Raw genomic sequence first — 14443 nt, forward strand, 5'->3', positions numbered from 1 at the left:
TGATTTTGAATCATAAAAAAAATGAAGACACACTTCCATTACATTTATTCTCTATATACATCTCTACCTCTATACATCTCTGCACTGAAATAGCCTTTATATTTATTCACTGTATATACTTTCATATATACCACTTGCTGTAAATATGCTAGATAGTTATCTGCACTGTAAATATGCTAGATATTTATCTGCACTTTTGCACGACTGCTACATTTTGCACTTCTGGTAGATGCCAAACTGCATTTCGTTGCTGTGTACCTGTACTATGTAATGACAATAAAGTTCTATCTATCTATCTATCTATCTATCTATCTATCTATCTATCTATCTATCTATCTATCTATCTATCTATCTATCTATCTATCTATCTATCTATCTATCTATCTATCTATCATTGTGCTAAAAGAGCAAACCTCAGACATCAGTCAGTGACTCCATTTGTAATAAAAGGACCTGGTGTGCATTTATTTTATTTCAGGCTGAAGTGTAGTTTAAATGTGTTGTTGATGGTGAGTGTAAAATTGGAAATTAACTTTTTTGAAGTAAAATCTGTTTCGATAGATTCAAGTGAGTGGTTCAAGTGATTGCACAGGAACACAAAGTGATCAAATGAGTATTGCCTTGTAATATCTCTACATATTTTCAGCTGGATATCGTCTCGCCGCCATATTTGACTCCAAATGAGACTCCGGTGTCAAGTAAGGGTGACAAGAGATTCAATTATAAGGTAAAAAACAATAAGATATATCGATCCATTTTCATGCTGGACTGCACAAGAACAACAACTGAGTAAAGGCTTTTTTCCCCATGTGGTGTTTTTGCAGGAGGTGGACCTGCGGAGTGTTTCACTGTTGAGAGAGGAGATCGAGAAGCTCCAGGAAGAGAAGAGTATGCTGCTGGAGACCATTGCAGATCTAAAGCAGATTACGGAGCAGACTGAGCCCAAGGCGAGTACAGCACAAGCCCTTTAATATTCTCTCATGTGGCAGATGCTTTGATCCTCAGCCACTCGCGTTTTCTGGAACCCATTTTACCAGCTGCATCTGCCGACCCGGGCAAGGTAAAGGACTTCGCTTAAGGGGATGTGACGGCAGCAAGACTGTCTCACATCTGTGCAGCCTCATACCTTTATGAAACTTCACTACAGTTCCCATACATCGGTCTTTGTTAATTTACTTAAATGCACGGTATGTCTAAAGGTATGTGGACACCTGGCCATCACACCCATATGAGGTTCTTTTTCAAACTGTTAAAAATGGCTTTATATGTTGTAGAGTTATAATTTCCCCTTACTTGAACTAAGAGGCCAATGCCCCAGCATGATCGTGCCCCTGTGCACAAAGCATGGCCAATTAAAATGTTGTGAAAGAACTTGAATGTCCCACACAGAACCCTGAATCCACTGAACACCTTTAAAACTAGAACTGGAATGCTGTCCTGCTACACACCAGACCCCCTCATCAGACCTTCATTATGCTTTTGTAGCTGAATTATGCTCTTGTAGCTGAGTGAGCAAATTCCCACAGCCACACAGTACAATCTTTTAGTAGAGGTAATTATAAAAGCAAAAGAGGCACTGTGAAAGGCACATTTGGGTGTCATATTCAGATTTCCAAACCTTTACCCAGGTAGTATATCATAAGGGGCAAATATATCTCCATAACTTCTTCATATTCTCCCTTTTTTTCTTTATTGAATATCAGAAGTGTCATGTTTGCAAAACTCCACAAGGAATAAACCATTACATGCCAGCAAACTCCATCTCTTAATGTTAAACAAACCCCTGCTTACAAAAAAAGTATAAATAATTCAGCAATGTGTTTTAATTCATATAGATCAACTGCCATGTAGTGAATGAGCTGTTAAAATAGACATTTTATTATTGTAGAATATTAGAATTAAAATAAATGTGATTTAAGGTTGTGATATAGTCAGCAGCTGTTACAGCAAATGAAACAGCACCACCTGGCCAATCAGAATCCAGAATTCAGTAGGACTGTTGAATACTGTATGCAAAATGTTTTTATACCAATGCGTATGGGTTGAGCTGCTAATTATAGACTTACACAGCACTGGGATTCTGATAGCCCTGGCGCTTTCATTTGTTCTTTCTCTCTGAATTGTGTTAATGCGACTTACCAGGTAGGGGAATCCTCTCGTCTTTAATAAGGCTGTCGCTGATGCTACTGCAAGAGGATCTTTAAATCTATTTTCTCCGTGTGCTCTGGCATGCCGCATGCTTTTCTAGAAATTTTGTGAGGATTTTTTTTTTAACTACAGACCTAATAAAATGGTCTTTGAAACTAAGCCCTGTTTGCTTTCCTGTGTTATGGCAGACTGAACACTGTGGAAACTCAGCATTGCTTGCAGCCCTTCAAGCCAAGGTGGCATCGCTCTCGCTGGAGAACCAGCAGCTTGCCCAGATCATTAAGGTAATGATTTTGCTTCATCGTAACCTTTTACAGCATATGTAGTCAATCAGGTAAGACTGTTTGTGTCTGAAATTTACATCCATGCACTTGACTACAATGTAACTAACAAGTAAGTACACTAACAGGTTTAACATATATAAATCACACACTTGTACTGGAAGTCATTGTATGGCTGCATTTATAAATGTTATACATATCATTTAACATATCTCAGATTGTAATGCAGTACAGTTCATAGTGTATGTCCTTTTTTTTATTATGCTTTGTTGTGATCTGTTAAAACATTGGCTTGCTTTGTTTTCAACATTATTATTAATTGTTACTGAAATCACATATAACTGTTTGTATTGGGATTAAAATAATTTCTGAACTAATACAGAGCACTTGTCTTGTTATAACTTATTATAGATAGCAGCAGAGATGCTTGTTCAATAAAATAATTAATTGTTTTATGTAGAATTGAAGCTGTTTATACCCAGTGTACTATGCACAGACGTGTTTTTTTTTTTTTTTTTTTTCTCTCGTGCTAAACAGAAGCGTCCACCTCCTCAAGGTGAGGAAGGCCAGGTGGACTCGCGTCCAAACAGCATTGGCTCCAACACATCATACCACTCCACTCATGCTGAATTCGATCTCTCCAGTGAGCAGGAGCTTTCTGAGGTCTCAACGTTTAAAGCTGAAGAGGTGAGCGAAGCCACAAAGGGGGTGTACGAGAAAGAAATTGCAGTGCTTAGGGACGAGCTGCATTTCCTGCGAATTGAATTGGATAAGTTGAGGCTGGAAAATCACTCCCTGCAATCCAGACTTGAGCCCAACTCTCATACAGGGGAAATTGGAAATGAAAGTCTGTCAGAAAGCAGGGCTGACATCAAGGCCAAGCTGGAAGTCCTGCAGAAAAAGTACGAGGAAGTGACGTTTGAGCTGGAATCCCACCGGAAGGAGAGGGCGAGAGTGGCACCTACAGGATCTCCAAGCCAAGATGATCAAGTAGTACAAAAGTTTCACCTTTTAAAAAGCTGTCTCGAACAGGAGGTTAAAGATCTGAAGACAAAGCTGGCCAAGTTGCAGGAAGACAAAATGCATGATGCGCAGTTGATAAAAGAACTGGAGGCTCGGCTAGAGAGTAAAAGTTGTCAAGTTGTAGAGGATGAGTGTCAGGAATTGAAAAACTCTTACAGCCTTCTGGTGGAGAATAACAACCAAGAAAAGGCGCTGTTGATTGAGAAGTACGAGGAGGCTCAAGACGAGATAAAGATGCTTCAGGTGGCCTTGCGTGGTACTGTGTCCGTGGAGGCTGCTGCTAAAGACTTCGATGAGATGAAGGCTGAGATGGGTGGGGTTATTGATGGACTCCAGAAGCGGCTGTTGGAGCTCTCAAAATCCTACAGCGAGGCGAAAAACGAACTTGCAGAAGCCCGAAATCAGATCCAGTCCAAAGCCTTGGAGACCAAGCAGCTATCACAGTCAGTGTGTTTGACTAAAGAGCAGCACGAGAAAAAATTACAAGAGCTGATGAATAGGATCAAAGACATGCAGAACTTGTCAAATGACACCGATGTCAAGTATCAGTCAGCGCTGAAAGAAATTTCTCAACTCAAACAGGATGCAGAAATTCAGGCCAAGTCATCAGTGAGCGTTGCAGACCATACTCAAGTCGTGGCCTCTTTAGGAAATGCCATGAAGAGCTTAGAGTCCGAGATGGACATCCTTAAACAACAGCTTACGGAGAAGACCTCACAGCTGGACGCCTTACAAAACAGACCTGCTGTGGAGGAAGACGTGATTCCGAATGATTGTGTTTCCAAAGTGGATCATGAGCAGATGATAGAGTCCCTGGAGCAGAAGATCAGTCACCTTACCCAGCTTCTTCAGGATGCTCTGAGGAAGCAGGATGAGATGGCACTGCAGGTGACTGCAGCCTGGCAGGAGGTGAAGGATAGCAAGAATGAGAACGAGGCAGCGCAGAAGCTCATGGTAGAGAGAGAGCAAGAGAATAAGATGCTGAGTGGAAAGTGCAGAGAGGCCCAGGAAGCCATCACACAGCTGAAAAAAATGGTGGAAAATCATGTACACTCAGAAAGAGAGAAGAATAAAAAGGTAAATACAAACACTCATCTACCTGTTCAATTTCAGCAAACATGATTCATTCATGAAGGGGTTTTTTTTTTTGTCTGTTCTCTTTTCCCCATTTCATTCCATTTTTTCATTATTATTATTTTTCTAATCATTTTATATTTGTTTTTTCTTTGAGTATTTAATTAAAAAAAGCTGCTATACACATTTTTATTATAAGTAGTAGTATAACAGGAATAGGCATCCATTAGAATTAATTTTGCTCACATTGTTAATCAACTCATAGTCACACTCTCAGCAGAATTTTAACTTTAGTCATGTGGAACTTTTTTAAACAATTACTCAGAACTATTTATTCTAACAAAAAAAAAAACATTGTAAGCATCTGTAGCACATTTTAGAAATTAAAAGACACATTTTTTAATCAAGCTAAACATTTTGAAGTTACACTTTTCATGATTAAAAAAGTTTCAAACCAAGGAGCCTCATTTATCAAGCTGGGCAGAAATGGATTTGGGCATAAATCATTACTACAAGTGTTTATGCAAGAAATTTGGTATTCATGAAAATTATGTAAATTCAAAAAAATTTTGTCACTGTGTGTAAATTCAGGAATAAGAAGATTAATATAAACCTCAACCGACATCAAATGATATAATCAGCATAAATTACTGCATTTCTCTGTCTAGAACTACTAAATTACTTGGTATTATTTTATGTGCAGTATTTAAATCTATGCACATTAACCTATATAAGTGCTTTAGAGTCTCTATCACAAACACATCCTCCTGTTTACTAGGTCAGGGAATACTCCTACTAAGAATACCCAAAATAAATACAAGAGGCAACACAAATGGATTAATGAGGACAAATAAAAACAATCATTCCATTTTAAACAGCATATAGAGGATGGGTATTTTTTCTGTGCATAGCTGTAAACCATAAACAGATGTTTTAGCTTAGAGATCTAATCTAAGATCTAATATTTGGCCGTTATTATTACTAATTTTCCACATTATTAAATACTTTTATTGGCATATTCATTCCAAAATGCTTTCACCTTTTATTCTTCATGCTTTTGATTGGTTGTTACATTCTCACAGCTGTCTGTGCATTTGAACATGGCATCGCTGTATGTAAATAGGCTGGGCCGTTCACACACATTAAAACACGAGTGTGAAGGCAAATCGGTATTTACAAAACTTTTGTAAAATCCAGTGAAAATCTTCAGTGCGGTTTAGATAAAGTTTGAAATATGAAGACTAATGTTGGGATCATTTCAGTTATCTGATCAGACATGGAGCACACGTTCAGCTCAATTCACAACAGGACAACAATAAACTAGACTACACCTCTAGAGGCTGCTAAACTTTATTTCCTGCTCATTTGTAGTGTGCCATTGTTTCCCTTTCTTTAAGATTGACGATCTGTCAAAAGAGGTGGGGAAGTTGAAGGAGGCCCTGAACAGCTTGTCCCAGCTCTCATACACAACAAGCAGCCCAAAAAACCGCCAGCAGATCCAGCAGGTTGATTCCCTACAACAGCAGATCAAACAGCTGCAGTACCAACTGGCTGTGAGTTAAAGGCTTTTTTTACCTTTGTATAATCCGAAACACCCAGAAGATTACCCAGTATAAAAGTACATCTGTTTGTATGAAACAAATCAATACAAAAAGAAAATGTAATATGTAAATGTAACAACACACCTAAAACTATTCATTCAAGATGAATGAATAGTTTAATTGTTTGACTTTTTTGTTTTAAACAGGAGACTAAGAAGAGACACCATGAAACTGTTTCTGTGTACAGAATGCACCTCCTCTATGCTGTTCAGGTTTGTACTTGTTCAGTCCACTATTAAAAGAGCATTCCAGCCAAAGGAGGTTATAATAACAGCTATTACCCTCTTAATTTGAAAGTAATAAAGCCAAGATAAACATTACTTTTGTAGTGGAGCTACAAGGCTATGACGTTTATAGCTATTAAATTAGTCTAAAATAGTTTCCTCAATCAGTAGCACTAATATATGCAATAGATGTCCTATATTCGAATATACAGATAAATTGTGAATGGCTTTATCATCTGTAATGGTTTATAGTTTATGCTAGACATGCCACTCATCGTTTTAGGTGTGTGTCTACAGTTTGCACAGTTGCATAGGGAAAATTGTTTATATAAAAAAAAATTCATGTTCGACACCCTCAGTCAAGCTAGGGTTTAAGATGTACACCCCTCACATTTCAGCAACCATTTCAGTATGTCTTGTTAAGGAAGCTGCACAGGTTGTTGCTGAGAGCCTCTTCAGCTCCTCCATAATAACATCATGGAGCTGCTGGATGTTAGACACATTGCGCTTTTCCACCTTCCTCTTGAGTTTACGCCACAGGTGCTCAATAGGGTTCAGGTGTGGAGACATACTTGACCACTAAATCACCTTTACCTGCAGCTTCTTTAGCAAGGCAGTTGTGATCTTGGCGGTGTGTTTGGGGTCGTTATTATGTTGGTAAACTGCCGTTCGGCCCAGTTTCTGAAGGGAAGGCATCAGGTTCTGCTTCAGAATGTCACAATGCATTTTAAAATCCCTGTTTCCCTCAATGAACCGCAGCTCCCCAGTACCAGCAGCACTCATGCAGCCCCAGACCATGATGCTACCACCACCATGCGTGACAGTAGGCAAGACACAATTTTCATGGTACTCCACACCAGGGAGTCACCACACATGCTGGACACCATCTGAGCCAAACAAGTGTTTCTTAGTCGCATCAGATCACAGGACATGGTTGTAGTAATTAATGCCTTAGGACAGGTTGTTTTCTTCTGGGATGATTCTGCAACCTTTAAAGCAATGCTACAGCACTCATGAGTCTGATTTTTGAAGCCAGCTTCTGCACCTGACGTACAGCAAGAGGACTCAAATTCTTGGATGGACCCTTGTGAGGCCTCTTATATGACCCTGGCCACTGTACTGTAAGTCAGTTTCAGGGTGTTACCAATCTTCTTATAGCCTCGGCCATCTTTGTGGAGATCAACAATTCTAATGATCAAATCCTCAAATAGTTCTTTGCAACGAGGTGCCGTGTTGAACATCCAGTGGTCAGTATGAGAGAATTATTCTCAAAGCACCACATTTAAACTGCTTTAATACCAGATACACCAATTTGTATGGTCTTGTTAAGTAGACAAAAAGATGAACATTGTGAATAGGACATGTGGCTTTGCATGGCTAAATGGTGTACAGCTGTTATCACTTAGGGTGTACTCACATTTGTTGACAGCTATTTTGACAGTAATGGCTGTATTTTGAGTTGTTTTCAGAGGACAGTACTGCTGTACAAGCTGCATATTGAGTACTCTTTTATTTTATTTCTCTATAGTATTGTCCCTTGAGGTGAAATACACTCACTCCGTGTATACACACACTAAAAACGCAAAATTGTACGCTAAGTCAACAAAGAGTAGCATCTCAAACCCTGCCTTGACCAAGTGTAGGCAGTCATTTTCCGAGGTTCCCTGGTGGTCTAGTGGTTAGGATGCGGCGCTCTCACCGCTGCGGCCCGGGTTCGATCCCCGGTCAGGGAACCGACCCCAGCCATTAGGGTTGCACAAGCCTTAGTGCCGGTACCAAGCCCGGATAAATGGGGAGGGTTTATTCATCATTTACCGCATGCACTCAACTGTGTACACTGTAGACACAAACACCTCAAATGAAGGTTTGATGCTAATTTTTGTGCAAATGAAATCATTCATTGTTTTTGAGGGTTATTTTTTCCTTTTTTTTTTTCCTAGAAAGTTTTTTTTATCTAGTTTGATGTGCTTGCCATCCCACATAGTTTTTGAAACTGAAACTCACCTATTTGACAAAATATCTACAACAATTCTACTAAATTCTTGTCAGTTAGTGACCTTAAAACGCAGAGGGAGATCGATAGTTCGTCAAAACTTTTATCCATGTTTATAGATAGTGACCTAGCATCAGAAAACCACAAGAGCACGTGTGCCTGACATTCTAAACAAATTTAAACATGCAGATAGAATATACAATGTAAATCTGCAGACCACAAGTTTTCATTACTTGTAGCTACTTTAGCCTCATGGCTTTAAAGAAGTGCATTCGAGCTGACGGACAACATATTTCAATTTCGTTTTTTACAATTCTTTTATTTAAAAAATAAATAAATAAATAAATGAATCTGCTCATAACAAAATTTTAACAATAACTTGTTTTCTTGCATATTACAGGGTCAGATGGATGAAGATGTTCAAAAGGCCCTGAAACAAATTCTGGTGATGTGTAAAATACCAGCAGAGGAAAAATGACAGTGCTGACATGTTCCTCCAGACCAGACCCTGCCTAAATAACAGTGGTAGAAGGAAGTTTGCACTTCCATTGAGAATGTGTCCAGATGAAAAGGAATCAGCAGTCATTTTTAGCATCTCTGGAAAAAGTAGAAGGATGAAATGAGGTTTAAATATTACTCTCTTGTATTTGCAAGCACTTGATAATGAAAGCATCAGACAATCAAATAAAGAATGAAGCAGTAAAATAAGGCTTATGAGTACACAGAATGCGTTATCTTGTGTTGAAATTGTTTTTGTGTCGATACATTTTGAATCCGCAACTTTTGATACTTCCGACTTTATATTTGTGGTGGTCAGGTTTGAGCGCACAACTCAAATGCAGATGATATGATACATTGTAAAAAAGGGCGGGGCTTAACTTTTAATCAACTAATGATGTCACTGTTTATCGTTTTCTTTCACGTACAGTACAGACCAAAAGTTTGGACACACCTTCTTATTCAAAGAGTTTTCTTTATTTTTATGACTATGAAAATTGTAGAGTCACACTGAAGGCATCAAGGGCTATTTGACCAAGAAGGAGAGTGATGGGGTGCTGCGCCAGATGAGCCTGGCCTCCACAGTCACCGGACCTGAACCCAATCAAGATGGTTTAGGGGTGAGCTGGACCGCAGAGTGAAGGCAAAAGGGCCAACAAGTGCTAAGCATCTCTCAGGGAACTCCTTCAAGACTGTTGGAAGACCATTTCAGGTGACTACCTCTTGAAGCTCATCAAGAGAATGTCAAGAGTGTGCAAAGCAGTAATCAAAGCAAAAGGTGGCTACTTTGAAGAACTTAGAATGACATTTTTCAGTTGTTTCACACTTTTTTGTTATGTATATAATTCCATATATACAGTGAGGAAAATAAGTATTTGAACACCCTGCTATTTTCCAAGTTCTTCCACTTAGAAATCATGGAGGGGTCTGAAATTGTCATCGTAGGTGCATGTCCACTGTGAGAGACATAATCTAAAAAAAAAATCCAGAAATCACAATGTATGATTTTTTAACTATTTATTTGTATGATACAGCTGCAAATAAGTATTTGAACACCTGTCTATCTGCTAGAATTCTGACCCTCAAAGACCTGTTAGTCGGCCTTTAAAATGTCCACCTCCACTACATTTATTATCCTAAATTAGATGGACCTGTTTGAGGTCGTTAGCTGCATAAAGACACCTGTCCACCCCATACAATCAGTAAGAATCCAACTACTAACATGGCCAAGACCAAAGAGCTGTCCAAAGACACTAGAGACAAAATTGTACACCTCCACAAGGCTGGAAAGGGCTACGGGAGGAGCTGGTCAATGACCTGACAAGAGCTGGGACCACCGTTTCCAAGGTTACTGTTGGTAATACACTAAGACGTCATGGTTTGAAATCATGCATGGCACGGAAGGTTCCCCTGCTTAAACCAGCACATGTCCAGGCACGTCTTAAGTTTGCCAATGACCATTTGGATGATCCAGAGGAGTCATGGGAGAAATTCATGTGGTCAGATGAGACCAAAATAGAACGTTTGGGTCATAATTCCACTAAATGTGTTTGGAGGAAGAAGAATGATGAGTACCATCCCAAGAACACCATCCCTACTGTGAAGCATGGGGGTGGTAGCATCATGCTTTGGAGGTGTTTTTCTGCACGTGGGACGGGGCGACTGCACCGTATTAAGGAGAGGATGACCGAGAACCATGTATTGCGAGATTTTGGGAAACAACCTCCTTCCCTCAGTTAGAGCTTTGAAGATGGGTCGAGGCTGGGTCTTCCAACATGACAATGACCCGAAGCACACAGCCAGGATAACCAAGGAGTGGCTCTGTAAGAAGCATATCAAGGTTCTGGCGTGGCCTAGCCAGTCTCCAGACCTAAACCCAATAAAGAATCTTTGGAGGGAGCTCAAACTCTGTGTTTCTCAGCGACAGGCCAGAAACCTGACTGATCTAGAGAAGATCTGTGTGGAGGAGTGGGCCAAAATCCCTCCTGCAGTGTGTGCAAACCTGGTGAAAAACTACAGGAAACGTTTGACCTCTGTAATTGCAAACAAAGGCTACTGTACCAAATATTAACATTGACTTTCTCAGGTGTTCAAATACTTATTTGCAGCTGTATCATACAAATAAATAGTTTAAAAATCATACATTGTGATTTCTGGATTTTTTTTTTTAAGATAATGTCTCTCACAGTGGACATGCACCTACGATGACAATTTCAGACCCCTCCATGATTTCTAAGTGGGAGAACTTGCAAAATAGCAGGGTGTTCAAATACTTATTTTCCTCACTGTAATTCCACATGTGTTAATTCATAGTTTTGATGCCTTCAGTGTGAATCTACAATTTTCATAGTCATGAAAATAAAGAAAACTCTTTGAATGAGAAGGTGTGTCCAAACTTTTGGTCTGTACTGTAGCTCAACTTTCACATAAAATACTACGTTTATCAGTGTTAAACTTAGAAGGTTAACAAACCGATTAAAGGTTGCATTTTCTAGATAAACTAGAAAGCTAGTAGACTAGTTGCATTTAGTAATGTTGGCTAAAATATTGTGATGCAACGTTTTGTTTGAAATTTGTTATTGGCCGATTCAATTGTATGTAAACTCCACTGAACTCTAGAAGATTGTCACTGCTAAAGTCCTTCCATTATTCAGTGTAACTCAAAATTGCTCATAATGAAGTCATTAATTGTTTTTATTTATTAAGTAAAGTGTATTCAATTTTACAGACAGATAGATAGCAGCTTCCCATGAACCAAAACTGTAATTGTAACTGTCATTTTATTTAATTTTTTTACCATTATCTCTACAGGGCTAGTGCTAGAGCTAGTGTCTTTGCTGTGCCATTAGGTGCAAAGTAAAGAAAAACTGACTTAAATCGAAAAGCAGAATATAGCTTTCTGTTTCTATCATAACCATGTTAGAACATTTCCTAAAAATTGCATTGATTGTTTTAGAAAAATAAAAACAGTATACCTGGTTTCTAGTTTCTGCTAGTGTTTGAATTGGAGAGAAAACATATCAGTATCAGTCATATCATATGAATTTACTGGAGCCCGATTATACACATATATTTACTCATCTTCTTGAGTTTTTGGTCTGAAAAAAACCAAATTCAATATAATTAATGACACTGAATTACTTATGACTAATGTCTATCAGTTTTCAATATCTAAAAATAGCTATTTACTAAACATTACAAATCACAGTGAAAAATCCTAATCTTCACTGTCAGTTATAATTTATTAGCTAACAAGCTAACATTTTAGTATTTCGACAAGACCTAATTGCAAATGTTCTTGATCATCAGCTATATAACTAATATCAGCTAACCTGACAGGATTTTTAAGTAATATTTGTATAAAAGTAAATATTTTTTACTCCTCATGCAAGAGAAGATGGATTAGTTGACAGTTAAAAAAATATTAATAAAACTCCATAGTATCGAATTACACTAAATGTAGCCATAAATACATTCAAAGATGCCCATTGGCATTATCCTTCTTAGTTACTTTGGAATGTAATTTGGTGTTCACATATATTAATTATCTAAATTAATGGTAGCTAAACTTGCACCTGCCTGTAGCACTGACATAGATGGTTTAATGTAAGTCAGACTGTCACAAGTTCATGCCAGTGCGCTCATTTGTGAGCTCAGTTTGAGATGTGACACTATTGGAGTCAGTGACCTGCAAATCTTATAGGAATAGGATGGTTTGATGATCTTATAGTCTAGGGTTCTTTAGTAATCCTATCAATATTTTAGTTAGTGATCATCACAATCGATCTAAAGCTGTTACTGCATTTTAGTTAGACAACTAGAAATCTGATATGTGGTTTGCTCAGACCTTTGATAAAGAAGGGACGTCGGAAATGATGTGTACAGGAAAATAGGTTTATATAGTGCTAGCAGATGCATTTAACAGAATGTTGCTTTGGGCTGTGCTGAGGCTTTAGCACCAGTAAAGCTTTAAAGGAAATGCCCATGGAACAGATGGACTTTCCAGACGCAGTAGTTTTCTCTCTTTCCAATCCTGTTTTTAATGCCAGCTGGAGTCCTTGCAGTAACCAGGACATAAAACGATCCGTGTGTATCCGTGTATCCGTGTGTGCCTATGCTAATTCGTAAGGCATGTTAGGAAGTCCAGTCACACTTATTTAAGCCAGACGTAACGGTGTCCCTGCAGTATTTTGAAGTACACACCAGCTGTATGTCAGTCACTTAGTGTTGACTTTTTTTCAGTATTAGGTTTTAATATTATAAATCTGGTAACCTTTTTTATTTTTTTGTTTGTCATAGACGAAAATATTTACAATGCTCAAAAGGTTAATGCATGACAGTAGGACAAGTGCTTTTCAGTTATACAGCACACTAAAGCTTTTTTTTTTTTTTTTTTTCTTCTTCAGTTTTAGTCCTCATAGCTCCCAGTGATTAGAATGTTGTGAAGTTGAATGCAGATTTGATATTTAACCACTATCAAGCTCACTTGTAAATCTATTGACATAAAAGCCAACAAATATAAACGTCAGCTACATTAGCTGACGTTTATATTTTGTAAGCTCATATTAACATTGACTAGCACGTGTTAAAAGTGCCTAGATCAGGTAGATTTGCTCGATTCAGGTGCGAACGTTTGCCTTAATATTAACATTGTAATATTACCAGACATGTAGTTAGTTATCTAACATAAATCAACTCATTTTCAGTTTGTTGTTTTTTATGAGCCTGGAATATTAAAAAAGTGCTAGTTATTTATCTAAAATAAAAGCCACTATGTTACTAATAAATAATAAAAGTACACAAATATGATTCTCATAGTACATTTTACTGATCATATTTCATATAGAAGTCATTGGTGTTAAGAAAGGGGATAAATGCACCGCACTCCTGGGATTTAACTCACAACTTGAACTGCTGAACCACCACTGTCCCACTTTACAGCCGTCTTTAAGAGAGTTGCTGTCTTTTCTCCTGGTTCTTGCGGTTGCAGTCCACCTGCTCTGCCTATTTCAGTGTTTTTGTTCCTGCTATACACACACACACACACACACACACACACACACACACACACACACACACACACACTACAGTCTGACTCCAGGGCCTGTTCCTTAGCTGATTAGTTGGATCAGGCGTGTGAACACAGAAAACCGCAGATCAGCCCAGACAAGGTATCTGTAGAACATCTTTTCTGTTTCATTTGTCACCTTCCATGAGTAGCAGGGTACACTGTGCAAAATCAATTTGAAGATCTATACTTTGGGTTGTTTTTTTTTTCTGTTGTTTTTGTTAGATTTTGTAATAGAGATGTTTTCAGGAAGTTGTCCTGACGTGTTATTTTTATTTTTTTCTTCCCAGCTAATAAAACCGCTATGAATTTGTTCATGCATCTTCAATTTGGAGTATATGTGTGTGTGTTCGTGTATTGTTTACATGGTATGAGTATTTCTATAACTGCTGATCACGCACAATTCTCTAGTGTTAATTCAGAAGGGGCAAACTGGTCGAGCTGACCAAATGATTACATTATCCACTGGATATCCACTCTGTACAATTGTGGTGAGCAGAAACGCATCTCAAAATGCAGAACACTAAACCTTG

The 14443-nt window shown here is 38.3% G+C and overlaps 1 protein-coding gene across 2 annotated transcripts in view; it reads left to right on the forward strand.

Moving 5' to 3' along the window:
• rai14 (retinoic acid induced 14) overlaps nt 1–14238 on the forward strand; it is a 70325-nt gene extending 56087 nt beyond the window's left edge. For both annotated transcript variants that reach the window (XM_083565053.1, XM_083565054.1), the window contains exons 12-19: nt 647–727; nt 825–947; nt 2337–2432; nt 2967–4529; nt 5924–6079; nt 6274–6339; nt 8745–9271; nt 11257–14238. In XM_083565053.1, the coding sequence (XP_083421179.1) occupies nt 647–727; nt 825–947; nt 2337–2432; nt 2967–4529; nt 5924–6079; nt 6274–6339; nt 8745–8822 (2163 nt within the window). In that variant the 3' untranslated portion in view covers nt 8823–9271; nt 11257–14238. The remainder of the gene's footprint in view (nt 1–646; nt 728–824; nt 948–2336; nt 2433–2966; nt 4530–5923; nt 6080–6273; nt 6340–8744; nt 9272–11256) is intronic.
• Nucleotides 14239–14443: the final 205 nt, after the last annotated feature.

Source organism: Silurus aristotelis (genome assembly GCF_946808225.1).
Source record: "Silurus aristotelis genome assembly, chromosome: 16".
NCBI lineage: Eukaryota > Metazoa > Chordata > Actinopteri > Siluriformes > Siluridae > Silurus > Silurus aristotelis.